Source organism: Agelaius phoeniceus, chromosome 5 (genome assembly GCF_051311805.1).
Source record: "Agelaius phoeniceus isolate bAgePho1 chromosome 5, bAgePho1.hap1, whole genome shotgun sequence".
Taxonomy (NCBI): Eukaryota; Metazoa; Chordata; class Aves; order Passeriformes; family Icteridae; genus Agelaius; species Agelaius phoeniceus.
This window is the reverse complement of record NC_135269.1, coordinates 37,909,515-37,923,059: the sequence shown is the minus strand read 5'-3', so window position 1 is coordinate 37,923,059 and position 13,545 is coordinate 37,909,515. Positions and strand designations below refer to the sequence as shown.

Sequence of the window (13,545 nt, the reverse complement as noted above, 5' to 3'; positions counted from 1 at the left end):
AAGAACTTGAGTCCTATGCCGTGAAAGTCAAGGATTCACAGCTCAGTGTTATCTGTAGCCTTTCATTTCCTGCCCAGGAAATTACTGTGAAGCATCATGCCTTTGTTCCTTGGTGAGCATTGTACTTCTTGGCAGTTAATTTAATGTGACATAGAATACAGAAGGGCATTAGAACTTAGATATTCAACACTTTGGTTCAAAGATATTAAGCAAGTTAGTTTCAGTATTTTTTGGAGCACCTAGTTCACTTTGAAGTATACTTGCAAAATGTTTTCCATCAAAAATTATGTTCAATGCAGCTACAGTAGGAGGAGAGAAATGTCTAAGACAGGAATGCAGCAGGCAAGCTGTCAGTTAACTGTGCGTGGTTATTAGTTATTTAGGATGTGCAGCCACAAAAAAACTCTCTTCAAGATACTAAGATCTTGAAGAATGCCATAACTGTCTGAACACAAATATTCAAATGTTTGGGAAAGACATATTTAAGTGGAATTTTGTAATTTCTTAGAATTACAGCTATGGCTGCTAAGAAAATCTACCAGCCCATAAAGTAAAGTTTGCCTTTCCTTTTTGGGTATAATTGTTCATCTTTTCCCTTTGTATTCAGCACTTGGATGTCAAAGATGAGAAGGTTGCTCGTGAGCTAACAGTGAGCAGCTGCTGTGGAGGGCTCAGGGTAGGTAGGCTTGCTCAGCTTCCCAACACTAAGATAAAAGGCCCCTTACAGCATTCATTATCTGTAGTTTCCTTCCTGCTGACAGGCAGCCTTGCAAAGAGTTGCAGGAGGAACCTCATCCTCCACCAAGCTATTCCTGATTGTTTTAGTCTCAGTGGAGACTTCAAAAACACTGTGAGAAACTTTAATCAGGATCATGATGGCTAAAATGCTTTGGGTTGACAGTTCAGGATGTTTAAATTTATTTTGTATTTGAATAACTTAGATTGCTTAGAATTAATAAATGTGAACTAAACCAGAACACAGTTTGGTCACAGTTGTCAGACCATAAAAGAGGCAATACTGGTTTAATTCTTGCAAACCTGTTTTGTTTTTTAATGCTTGACACTTGAAGATAATTATCTTCAGTGGATGAGGTTTAAAACTTCAAATTTTTCAGTCACAGCAGTTCTCCAGTGGTATCTGTTCCAAGGTAAAATTATATTGAAGAAGTTCTTTCAAATACATTTTTTCTCATTTTACCTTTTTGGGAAATTTTATTCATTTTGAAATTACATTCTTGAAGTTATTTTCTACTATTTGTGGGAAAGATGGTAGCTTATAAAACAGAGAAATGGAAATAGCTTACAAAATGGAGGTGGAAATTTCTTGGAAATTTGGACTAATGTGAATGTTTATGAAATGGTTTTGATACTGGGAAATTAAAAACTATAAAAAGATGACCCTAAGTTACCCACAGTTATCACTTAAAGCTTCAGTTACATTGAATAGTGCCTGTCCTGTTCAGCTAGTGACTGTGTTGGCACCCAGGGAATGTTGTAACCAGTGGCCTTCAATCCTGTGTTGGGTTTGGAGGTTTTGTTTTGGTTGTTGCAGGTAATCTTCATAAGGAATTCAAGGCTATATATATGTTACAACAGGTCCTGATTGCTTTGAGAATCAGATGTAGAAATAGTGTGATAATTTAGCTACAGATCAAAACAAAACCATTGCTAATACATTGTATTAGCAATGGTTTTGTTTTGATCTGTAGTTTAATTCAAATTAAGGTGGTAGTGTTCAACAGAGCCTAGTTTTGTTGCTAACAAGATTTTTCTTAAAACCTTTAAATTTTTCTAGTGGACAGTTTTAAAATGCTTATGGTGCCTCATTAATTATTCTCTTTAGTTCTTCCTTACACATTACTTGACAAAATTCCTTGGCCCCAGTCAGCCAAACAGTGAGGAACTGGTTTCCTCATTACTTTCAAATACATTCTTGAATGCCAAATTAAAGCTCCACTGTTGAAACTTTTCGGAAACCTGTAAGTGTTCTTCAACTTGTTGAGATAATATTTTTGTTCAAAATATGTGAGGCACTTGTTCCTCACTTGTCTAAATCATTTTTTATTACAAGACAGTTGCCTAACTTGAAAAAAGGATTTTATTTTAAATAATTTAGCATTGAGAATTTGGATTATGAACTAGTTTTGGTATCGCTAGCATGGTTTATGCATACTACTGTGATGCTAATGAAGCCATACCAAGTATGGAGGTGAATTTCTGTAGGTGGAAGCTATGTTTTCCTCAAAACATTCCCTGTTGGACAGCAGAGATGACAATGCTGAAGAGGTTAGCAATGTTTTAAAAGTGCATCTGTGAATTGATTCATGTTACAAATATAACTGGGAAAAAGCAATTAAGTTGAGTAAGGATTAATAATTTGCTTATGTGTTAAATGTTCCTCTGACTCAATTTTAGTAATTGCATTGATGCAACTTAAAACTGAAGTTTGGGCTGCAGAAGAGTGACTGATAAAAGTTTTACCTGTGGCTGGCTAAATATCTTAAAATATATTTTTCAAATTTTTTTTTTTTTCTGAGTATTTGTTCAGTGGCCGGTGCCATCTCTGTGTGAAAGAAGCATGGTGACAGAGGTCAGTGCTTGTTCTTACAAGAAAAATTCCATGAGCTGCTCTATGGTGGCTGAGTTTAAAGCTGGAAATCCTAACCCTTGGTTCTGTCTAGCTTGGTAGTTGGCGTGACCATGAGCTTTGTATGTGAGCACTGATAAGTGATGAGACACAGATACATGACTGAGCACTTAACAGACAGATTTCATATATGTGTGATACTATATTTCATTTAAAGAAGCTTTCAAATGGTTTTGGGGTTTTTTTATGGTGTTAAAAGATAAGTTGTGCTTCATGTTTAGTGGGACTTCAAAATGTGCTATTCAATTAAGTGATATTATTGCAATGCAGGCCTTGTATAAACTAAGCTTGAATTTAAATTTTCATTCAACTGAGGATTTTATTCTTAAACATTTTTAGAGAATGTGCTATTTTTTCATGTTAAATCACAATATCTTTGGCCCAAATTGAATTTTTCTGATGAATTGAAAACAAAAGATATATTGTAGGATGTCAATTTTTACCTCATCCAAAATCAATTTCACAGTTGAATCAAATATATATTTCAAACTTTCTGTGTAATTCAAATAGATGAATTCTATTCATTCCATTCTTCCATTATTCTAGATGGGGTTCTTTTTTGAAAGAATTCAATTATAGTATATATTTTGATTATACATGCTCATGCCTCATACCCTACCTTAACATTAGCTCTTAGACTGTTTCTGCAGGTGTTTCTTGTTATTAACCAACCCCTGCAGGGCGCAGTGTGCAGGGCTGAAACTGCTGCCCAGGCTAGAGCAGTTCAGCAGAAGGTGGTCACTTGTGTCCTCTCAGAGTGTTGCAGCTGACCCTGGCCAGCAGCCATGCACTCACCCAGCCCCTTGCCTTGTCCCCTCTTCCATGGGATGGGGAGAAGAGAAAAGGAAGGCAGGAAGGCTCATGGACTGAGGCAATGAGAGTGTAACAGGAAAAGCAAATGCTTCTCCCACAAGGAAAGCACAAAGAGGATTTCATGCACTACTGGCCATCAGCAGGCAGGTGTTGGTGCACCTCCTGGAGAGCAAGATCTCACCACAGGTTCCTTGGAAAGATAAAGGCCATGATCATCAATGAAATTGCCATGACCTGCTTCCTCCTGCTTTCCCTGAGCTTTTATTACAGAGTACAATGGCATGTGGTGTGGAATGTGCCTTTGGGTCAGCTGTCCTGGCTGTGACTACTCTGGGGTTCGTGCCCACCCCTGGGAAGCAGCCAGAGAACCTCAACACTGTGCAGTGTTCAGCAGCAGCTGAAACCCTGCCGTGTTACCAACACTGACCCAGGCACAAACCAAACACATCGCCATACAGGCTGCCATGAGGAGAGTGAACTCCATCCCGGCCTGACCCCTTTGGTGTGATGATTCTTGATGATGAGTGAGATCATGTTAGGAAAAATTCCTTGCTATATTGAAGAGGACACTTTTTAAGCACCCATCCAGATCTGGTGCAAAAAATAGTCGTGTTACATACAACTGGTGTGGAGATGTTCTGTTTTGCTTGCCAAAACTCAGTGAGATGCAACACTAGATTTTTTCCAAAGCACTCTCGGTGTGTGAATTGGTCCAGATGACCTTTAGGTTCCAACAGTACATGCTACCTTTTGGGCATTGGTCTTGGAGAACTTCTACACACTCCTCTGGTTTTACTGCTCCAGTAAGTGATGCAGGAGACCAAGGAAGTCTTTAAAGTTCAAAATATTGGGTTCAGAGACATAATAATTCCTCAAGCAACAAACAGTACTACTATTGTGACCAAAACTTGCAATCCCAGCTCTTAGTGCTCTGCCCTGGGCTGCTGCACCTTTTATGCCATTGTGATTAACTTGTGCAGCATATGGTGAACAACATAAAGGAGCTGATAAATTTCAGGTTGAAATTATCTTAGCCAGATCAATCATACCATGTTTTTTCATCATGTGGTGAATGCCTGCATATATGCATACAACAAGTTTATTAAAATTCCAGATTTGTCATATTGGAAGGCATTTTTTAAAACTTGTCAATAATTGACTAGCTACAGTATCTCCTGGTGGAAGGTATCTCTTGTGCTAGATGGCTGTCTAATCCATTTGCAGGATACTTTTGGAGATTCTGCACTCTATCATGCAAACAAGTTTCAGGTGTTTGTGGATTTCCAGTGCAGATAGAGTGATTGCATGCAGCTGGAGCCTTTCTGTAACTTCTGACTTCCCTCACATGAGGTCAGCCTTCCCTGGTGATTGTGCAGCTGCTTATCTGCAAGCAGCCCTCTGCCCCAGCATCAGTTTAAATTTTGTAACCATTACAGCATTTCTGAGGTAGGTACAGTCTGGGAATTTACAGCTGGGCTCTAAGTGCTCATGTAAAGCTTCTACTAAATAGTTTAGGTGTGAAGGTAGGTACTTGAGGCTCTCTCTCTGTTCTCTGCACCTTTCCATTTAACTGAACCCACCCCTTTGTATGATTTGTTACTTTCATCTGCACCTGTTTTCCTTATCTCTCCTGTGAGAATGTTATGAGAAATTATTTCAAATGCTGTACTACCATCAAGATGAATGATGTGCATTGTTTTGCCTTGGTCTACAGGACTGTCATAAGAGGAAATGAAATTTACTTGACTCAATTTGTTCTCAGCAAATCTGTCCTGACTGTTTAATCATCTGTTATCTCCTGGATCGTTACAAATAATTTTGGTACTTCTGTTTTCTCAAACAAATGAAATTAGACTGGTCTGTAATTCTTCAGCCCTTCTTCCTCCCCATTATCTTCTTGGAGATTGACATAATTTTGGCCTTTTCCCAGTCTTTTGTAACTTGTTCTTCCCCATAGTTCTTAAAACAGTTATTGATGGCAGAGGTTTAATGAGTCTCCTCTGTAAGTGGTTTCTGTGCTCTCAGTTGCTATGATCAGACTCATCATGAGTATTCTTCAACATTGTTTCATGTTGTTAAAAGCAAAGAGCTTATCTCTCTGCCCTTGCTATTAGTTATGATAGACATCTGGTCACAGTTGATTCTTTAACAAAGACTGATGTAAAAAAAGTACCTTGAATACCTAATACCTAGCTAATTTTAAGGGCTTTCTTTGTTTTGTCCTTTCCTTGTGTTCACTGGTCTGATAGCTCACTTATAGCTGTTGCTGCAGTAATTTTTTTTTAAAGTTGCTTTTGATGTCCTATATTAATGACTTTGAATTTTGTACCACAGCTTTCATCTATGTGCTATTCTACCTGTATTTGGTGGCTTGGTCCTTGTTTGCATCTCCTATAAGCTCCTCTTCTGAATTGAAGCTAATGATGAACTAAGGACTTATGCTACTACTAGTAAAAGTGTAGTAGAAGACAGCACTTCCTCTGTAATGAAATAGTTTCCTGATTAAACTATGTTTTCACTGGAACAGGGAAAGAACTCTCCTTCTGCTCTAGGTTCCCTCTTCTTTGCTCTTGTAATAACTGAATTTATTGAAATCCTTTTTCTTTTTTCTCCTGAAATAGTTTCTGCCTTTTTCTTAGAACCTTTCTTTTGCTGAAAATTGTGAATTTGCTTCATGTTCATTATATCATCTATGTTCCCAGGTCTTCCTAGCCAGTTTATCTTTTAGTAGATATCCTTGCCCAATGGTTGTTAGTTGGTTAAAATCCCCTCAGCGTTAAAAGAGGATGGTTTTGATGGTTGCTTGAAAATCCATATCTTCGTGACTTAAAAATTAAGTGTACATTGTCATCATAGATTTTTCAGCTAGATTGCTCAGAGAATTGGACTTAGGAGAGTGTGTGTGTGTATCTCTAGTAAACAGAAAGAGATTGAACATCTTTGTTGAAAAAGCTCCTTTGGTTAATCCACTTGTCAGTTGTTTCACAAAGTCCTTGTTTTACCAACAAAATTGTGATTTGAAAAGGTATTGGGACTTCTATTTTCTGCTTGTGTCAACATCTCTTACATTAATAATTAGCACATCTGTTCTCTGCCCTGCCTTTTTGAACTGACAGTGAATAATGGTGGTTACATTTTAGATCCTTGTGGAGGCCATCTTTCTCTATGCTTTTTTGATACCTTTCATAACTTTGTTTCTTTCTCTGTCCTGCCCCATGATGACTTGAGAGTTCTTTTTCCTGCTGTAGTGTGCCTTGAGACAAAGACTTGGTGATTGGGAGAGCCAGGGCTAAATTTGAATAGTTTTTTGGCCAATACTAGCTGCTCTGCCCTGTTAATTTCACCCTCCAGTTAAATCAAGCTATGGTAAATGTTACAGGTAATTTTAAGGAAAATATGCTGAAATATGGCAGTTGGTATCCCCTTGAACTGGGGATAAAATGACTCAAACATTGAAAACATCTCACAGATTTTCTTTAGATTTCAATTTTCACTTGAGAATTCTGCAAATTTTTAAGCTTAAAAAGTGCATAGCTGAGGACTTCAGGCAACAGTGACTCTGCTATCTCATGAGAGGAAAAAAAAAAGTGTGTGTAAAGTCAAGAGGACCTTGCAGTTTCTGAATTCTGATTATAGGTGATGAGGTACCTTTCAGTAACAAGAGTAAGCTTATCCATTTCTTACTGTCAACATTAACTCTGTTTCCCAAGATGAAATAGCATTGCTGAGTGACACTCTGACATGCTCTAGATCAGGTACTTTTGAAGAGTTGCTTTGATGAACTTCTAATTTTTTGGTCAGTAATTTTAAGAGTTTACTTAGTCTAAATATACAGCACTGTAAACTGTAGAAAAGTAAGTTGAGCTCTCAACAAGATTTGTAGTTTAGCAACATTCCCGGAGCCATATACCAGTTCTGTACAGCAGCTAGAACAAAGCAGAAATAAACCTTTTCAGTCCATAAATGTCTTTTGATCTGGTTCTGATATGGCAAAGTCCACCTACAAAATACAAATTGCCAAAGGAGAACTCCGTTCTAGGGAGAAGAATCTCCCTGTGGAACACATGGGCAGACAGCATAGGTAAAACAGCTGAAGTACTGGAGTCCTCCTACCTGTTATTAACACTGGCTGATAGAATGCACAATTGTTTGTTTTGCATTCAGGAGTCTTGCTGAAGAGGTTATGAGGGACAAAACCTTTGCTGTGCTCTGGTTACTGCATGGAGGGGCAACAATAACAAGGCTCCAGAGCAGTAGGGTCATTGATTCGTGTGATGTCCCAGCTGCAGAGCCAGGATCTAACACCAGATAAAATCATGCTCTGTCCTGCCTGTAGGTGGAAAGGCAGCCCAGTCATGTTTGGTTTTGTCACTGGAGCATTCAGAAAGTGCTAAGCAACCTCCCTCATAAATTGTTCAACTGCAGGAACTGTGTCTGTGTATCTCGTGCAGAGCAGATAGGAATATCAAAGTCCAAAGACACCAGCTTGCTTTCCTATAATCAAAAGTAATGAGAAAACAGGACAAGGAACATCTCTTGATAACTTAGGATATGAGACTGAGCTAATAATACGTGTGGCCATGTGCAGCCAGCTGTTGCACTCAGCTAGTTTGCCTCTCTTTTGGGAGGCTCAGGGCAAGTCACCGATGGTGCTTTTCAAGGGGAAGTGGTAAGTTTCTCCTGCCTGGCATGTTGGAACGGAGAAAACTGAGTAGGTATTTGAGGGAAACTGACATAGCGCTCCCAATTCAGATGTGCTGTCAGGTAACCTATGTATTCTAAGGATGTTGTGGAGAGGTTTTGGAAGATGAAAGAAATGAGGAGGAGCTGGGATGGCAGGTGACGGTGGCACGTCACAAAATGAATGTTACAACGAAAGAGAACTTAGAAATCCTAAATTTCGCAGGTAAATTTGGGAGATGGTGTTCCTTTAACCCTGCAGTCAAGTTATAGTTTCAGCAGTTGCCTTCTGCTCGCTTAAAGGGAGAGAGATGGATTTCTACATCAAAGCATTTCTCGCTCTCTCTGCACAACTCCCCTGTGCTGAAGCTCAGCTCCTGCAGTTCTCTGCCGTGCTGTCCCCACGCTCTCGAGCCTGTTGCTCCCGGGGCCCTGAGCCCTGCCGTGTGCCGTGCCGTGCCTTGGTGCCGCGGCGGAGGCACAGGCCGGCCCGGACGTGCCCGGCTCGGCCCGCGGTAGGCGCAGGTGTGAGGGGAGGGCGAAGGAGCCGCCAGGAGCAGCCCCAGGGCGGGTGGGGACAGCCGCTCCCAGCGGGACCTGCCCGGGGCTGCTGCCGGCGTGAGGCGGCGGGGTCGCTCCCCGCGCTGCGCTGTCCCGTCCCGCCCCGGCTGCTGAGGTGAGCGGGGACCGTGGGCGTCCGCCTGCCGGCGGCTCTCGTCACCCGGAGACGGGTGTCCCCATATCGTGCTTCCATCAGCCCGGCGGGGGCGTATAAAGGCAGCGGGCGCGGCGAGGCGGGCAGAGCGCGGCGCTGCCCCCGCCGCCGCCGGCCCCATGCAGCCCGCCATGATGATGTTCTCCAGCAAGTACTGGGCGCGCCGGGGCTTCTCCCTGGACTCGGCCCTGCCGGAGGAGCGGCCCGCCGCCGGCAGCCTCACCGTAAGTGCCGGGACGGGCAGGGCGGGCCGCCGCGGGGCCGGGTTCCGCCGCGGGGTCGGGTTCCGCCGGGGCCGCTGCTGGGCAGCCGTGCGTGCCCCTCGCTTCACGGACAGGTCAGCGGTCTCTCGGCAGCTGCAGGGGCCCGTGAAACTAACTTTGCTGTCGAATCGGGCCCCGTTCAAAACGTTGCCTTAAAAGTGTCATAAGTAACAGGAAAAGTTTTATAAGCAATAGAAACCTTACTGCAGAAATGTATTTTATTGCTGTAGTGGAATAATAGAAAAAAGCATCAGATGGTTTTAAATGCTTGGATTTTTGAAAGCCCTTGGTTAGTCCAGCGGGCCGTACACATCAGCAGGGACTGCCTTTTCAGGGCGCTCGTAAGGCGCTCAGCACGATCTGTAAAGCATTTTTGGCAAGACACAAATGCCGTGCACCCACGCTGCGTTGGTGCCGGTGGATTTGCTGCTGTGTTCCGGCTTCTGCCGACGGGCAGGGGTGCAAGGACACGTGGGGACGCCGTGCCAGGGCACTGTGTGAGATGGAACCACCGTGTCAGGAGATGGAAAGGGTTCTCTGCAAGGTGATGACATGGGTGCAGCAGGTGCTTGGGTGGTTTCAAGCATGGGACAAACTTCTGTATGCTAACAGGTAAACGTATGTGTGATTAAATAAAGCAACCTGCTCTGAATACATGAAATATTTAGGATTATAAAGACAGTGACTCCAATAAAATTTTGCAACAGATGAAGATTTTTATCACTTGGGTAAAACCAGCAGAGTACAGGGGTTTGTACCAGTTTAAAATTGGCCTACGCTCCATAGTAAAATGTGAAATATCCCTATTTCTACATGCTCAGCTTCTATTAAAAACATTGAATTAAAAGGAATAAATTTGTTTTGCTTTATTTATGTTTGAGTTACTTTCTTCACTGAGTTGTACTGTAAATGACTTCTTTTCCTGAGGACTTCCACTTGCTCCGGATAATTAATTTTCATTAGGAAAGTTGGTCTGTTAGGCATTGTTTAATTGTGAAGTGTACTAAAAGTGTACTAATGAACATGGCTAATAAAATTCAAGTTCATCCTCTTCTACTGGGCTCATAACAAATAGGTGTTCATTTTAGTTTTCAAATTCTTGAGAGGGTCTTTCAGTCATCACTTTGGGTAATGCTCTCTTGAGAATATTAGGGAACCTGTGATGGGCTTGGAAAGTGCTGAGTGCCTTTGTTTTCCAGAGGAACTGACAGTATTGGGGTTCTGGAAAAACCACAGATGCTGTAAAAGCAGCACCTCTGCCACTTCATCTGGAGGCTGTGTGCTTGATGTATGTGAAAAGAACTTATCCAAATCCTAGATATTACTGAAGTTAAAACAAAAATGATCTTCCCCATAAACTATCCCTGGGCAACCTTCCTATCATATCAGGTAGGAGCAGACTCATATAAGTTCAATTGCCAAAAAATAAACATGTGTGAAACCATTCATATATCATTCTGCAGACAAATTGGCTTTCCAGATTGTTTCCTTGTGCTCTATTATGGTGAGAAAAGACCACAGGGACTTAGCATGTCCTGTGGCTGATTTAATGTGCCATTAAATGTGGCTGATTTCACCTGTGCCATGTAAAGAGTGTTAAAGATCTGTTTAAAAAGCTGAATTTTCTGGTTATTTTCTGTAAGCTGCTTTAGAATTTACCAAAATAGAGTTTAATCCATTTGAAACATTGAAATAGTACATGTTTTTAATGTATATCTGCACATTTTTTATGGATTATAACAAAGCAGTTAGCATCTCACTGGAGACTTAATTTCTTCAGGAGTAACAGCCTAAGTATTGGAAAATGCAGGGTGCTTTTTGAAAGTCATGGTCAATGTTATAAAAATTGTCTATAAAGTCTGTACTGTTGGAATTTCAACAAGATTTAAGCTGATAAAATAACATTTTTGGGAAAATGATGACTGAAATTTTGCTTAAAACAGTCTTGGACTCACAAATTCTAAGAATGTAAGAGTGGCCAAGGATGTTGCAATTTTCTGTATTTTTTGAGTTCCTCAGCTAACTCATCCTCTGTGGGGTGTGAAGTTTTTCACAATGAGAACAATCAGCCATTGGAATAATCTCTTGAGAGAAGCAATGGATTCCCCAGCACTGGACAGTTATAAGATGTGGCGTGGCAAGGGTCATCTTGACTAGACCATGCTTTTGCCAAGAAAAATTGGACCAGATAATCCTTGAGGTCCCTTCCAACCTGGTAGTCTGTGTTGCAGTCTAAGCATTTCTGTTATCGTTTGTATAATCAGCAGAGGTTTTCTTTTCTCAGGTTGAATTGCATTACTTGATAACATTAATTGTACTATGACAGAGAACGTAAAATTTTGGCTTTAAATGTAACAATGGTCAATACAAAAATACAGACCAGTGCACGTCTTCATAAATTGACTGGTACATGTTAGGATAGCATCCCTGTAATTTTGCAGCAATATTCAGGTTTCAATAACTGATCTGCAGGCTTTGCCAGTAATTCAGACTGTCCCCATTTGCTTCACATTTACTTCTAATGATAGCATTGCCCAAATAATGCCATCGTATATGTATCCCATTTATGCTTTTTCTTAGGCTTTTTAAAAAAATTTTGTGTGGCCTCTTATACAATCTTCTCTAGCAGCTGCCTTTAACCTGTGATTCTGATTTCAAGTAAACACACAACCTTTTCTTTCAAACGAAGCCGGGATGAGTTCTGTTCGGCTATTTTCAAACAAAAATTTCTCTTGTGGGAAATTTCTCTTGCCTATTTTCATCTGAGATGACCGTGTTTTTTATCTGTTTGTAGCTAAACAGATCGAGTTCTGGGAAAAATGAGGAGAAGAAAGGGAATAAGGGAAATGGGAAAGGTGAATCTGCATCTGAAGGTGGAAAGACAGCTGTGGTGTTTTCCTTGAAAAATGAAGTTGGTGGATTGGTGAAAGCTCTCAGACTCTTCCAGGTAACGCTCACAAATCATTTATGCTGGCTAGACTGAGGACAGCTACTGAGGTCAGGCTCTTTGTTGATATCAATCTAATGGACCGTGGCAGGAGGAATAGAGCACAGATACACTCGCTCTGCAGAACTGAATAAAAGTAACTTAAAATTTTATGGATCATTGAACAAAGCATTTTGGGCTTGTGAAGGATTTTCTGAAATAAAATTTGACAGTGATGCTGATTTTCATGTGGTTCACTTTAGGTTTCTGATGTGATTCTCAACACTGTAAATTAGATTTGAAATTGTCTGTGCAGGCCACGATGAAAGGAGACACTTTCAGAGAGCAGTTTGGAATCTAATACAATCAGGTGATGCTGGTGGCAGCCTTGCTTGGTCTTGAAATTAGAGAGACCTTTAAGTGTTTGCAGGGTCAGGGTTTTATGTGTCTAACTGGGATGCAAATTGTGAGGTATTGGTTCCCACATACATCTCCATGCAATCAGTGCTTGTCAGTCAGGCTCCTGGTCAGAAAGCTTGGAGGTGTTTCTGAGAATGATAAAAGTCTTAAGTTGTTCAGTCTGTGCAGTGAAGAGAAAGTTAGGAGGTGGCTTGGAGCCTGCCTCTCAGACCAAACCATCAGAGGCATGTAAGTGTGGGACCACTGGGTGCTACCAGCCCTCACTCACGGAGGCTGGCTCTGGGGACAGATTCCCAAGGCTGGTGTAGCTAGACACGTAGATTCTCCAGCCAAGAAAAAGAGGTGAGTCTGACCCACAGGAGGGAGCCTGCCAGGAAGCAGGGTGTTTGACAAAAAGAGGGGAAACCTAAGTGAGTGAACAGAAGTTGCAGTAGGAGTTGTGTTTTCAATGCAGCTGTTCTCTAAGGGTCAAGTGTCCGGTGCAGCTCTGGCTAAAATGCTGGTATGGGTTCATAGCTGAAATTCTGGATTTAAGCATCTGCTTAAACCCCTTCCTGGGAATAAGCATAGAATGTACTCTGGAAGATGTGGCAGGGATCTCCACCCCCATCCATGTAGTCACTGAATGATTTCAGTATTGCAGGAGGGAGTGCAGGGTTTTGTTCTCAACTTAACTTAGGGAAAACACAATTAGATTTGTTATGTGATTGGATTGCTACACTGCATACACATTTATGGAACATGCTAGTGAAAGAACTATGTCTGTATATCCAGAAGTGTAAAAACAGACACTGCTGGTTAGCTCTGCCAGAGGACACCTCCACCTGCAATGGACATTTATGTAAAATACAGCAGGCATTTGGAAATACAGACATGAATTTCTTCCCATTTGGAAGTCAACAAATGTTTTATTGGCTTCACTGAGCAAGTGCAAGAATAATTGTGAAAAGTAACGCATAGTTTCTGTCTAGCAAGGAAAAGGAAAAATCAGAGTCTGTAGGAGGTCAGTCACGTTAAGAACAACCATCTAATCCAACCTCCTGTTTTGAAGCAAGGCTGTCACTCTAGATCAGGTCAGCCA

General features: G+C 41.3%; 1 protein-coding gene across 1 annotated transcript in view; it reads left to right on the top strand.

Annotated features, from left to right (window-relative positions):
* The first annotated feature begins 8,722 nt into the window (after positions 1–8,722).
* The window catches only part of TPH2 (tryptophan hydroxylase 2), a 50,401-nt gene continuing 45,578 nt past the window's right edge, over positions 8,723–13,545 (top strand). The window contains exons 1-2 of the mRNA XM_077178007.1: positions 8,723–9,079; positions 11,913–12,065. Of these exons, the coding sequence (XP_077034122.1) occupies positions 8,975–9,079; positions 11,913–12,065 (258 nt within the window). The 5' untranslated portion in view covers positions 8,723–8,974. The remainder of the gene's footprint in view (positions 9,080–11,912; positions 12,066–13,545) is intronic.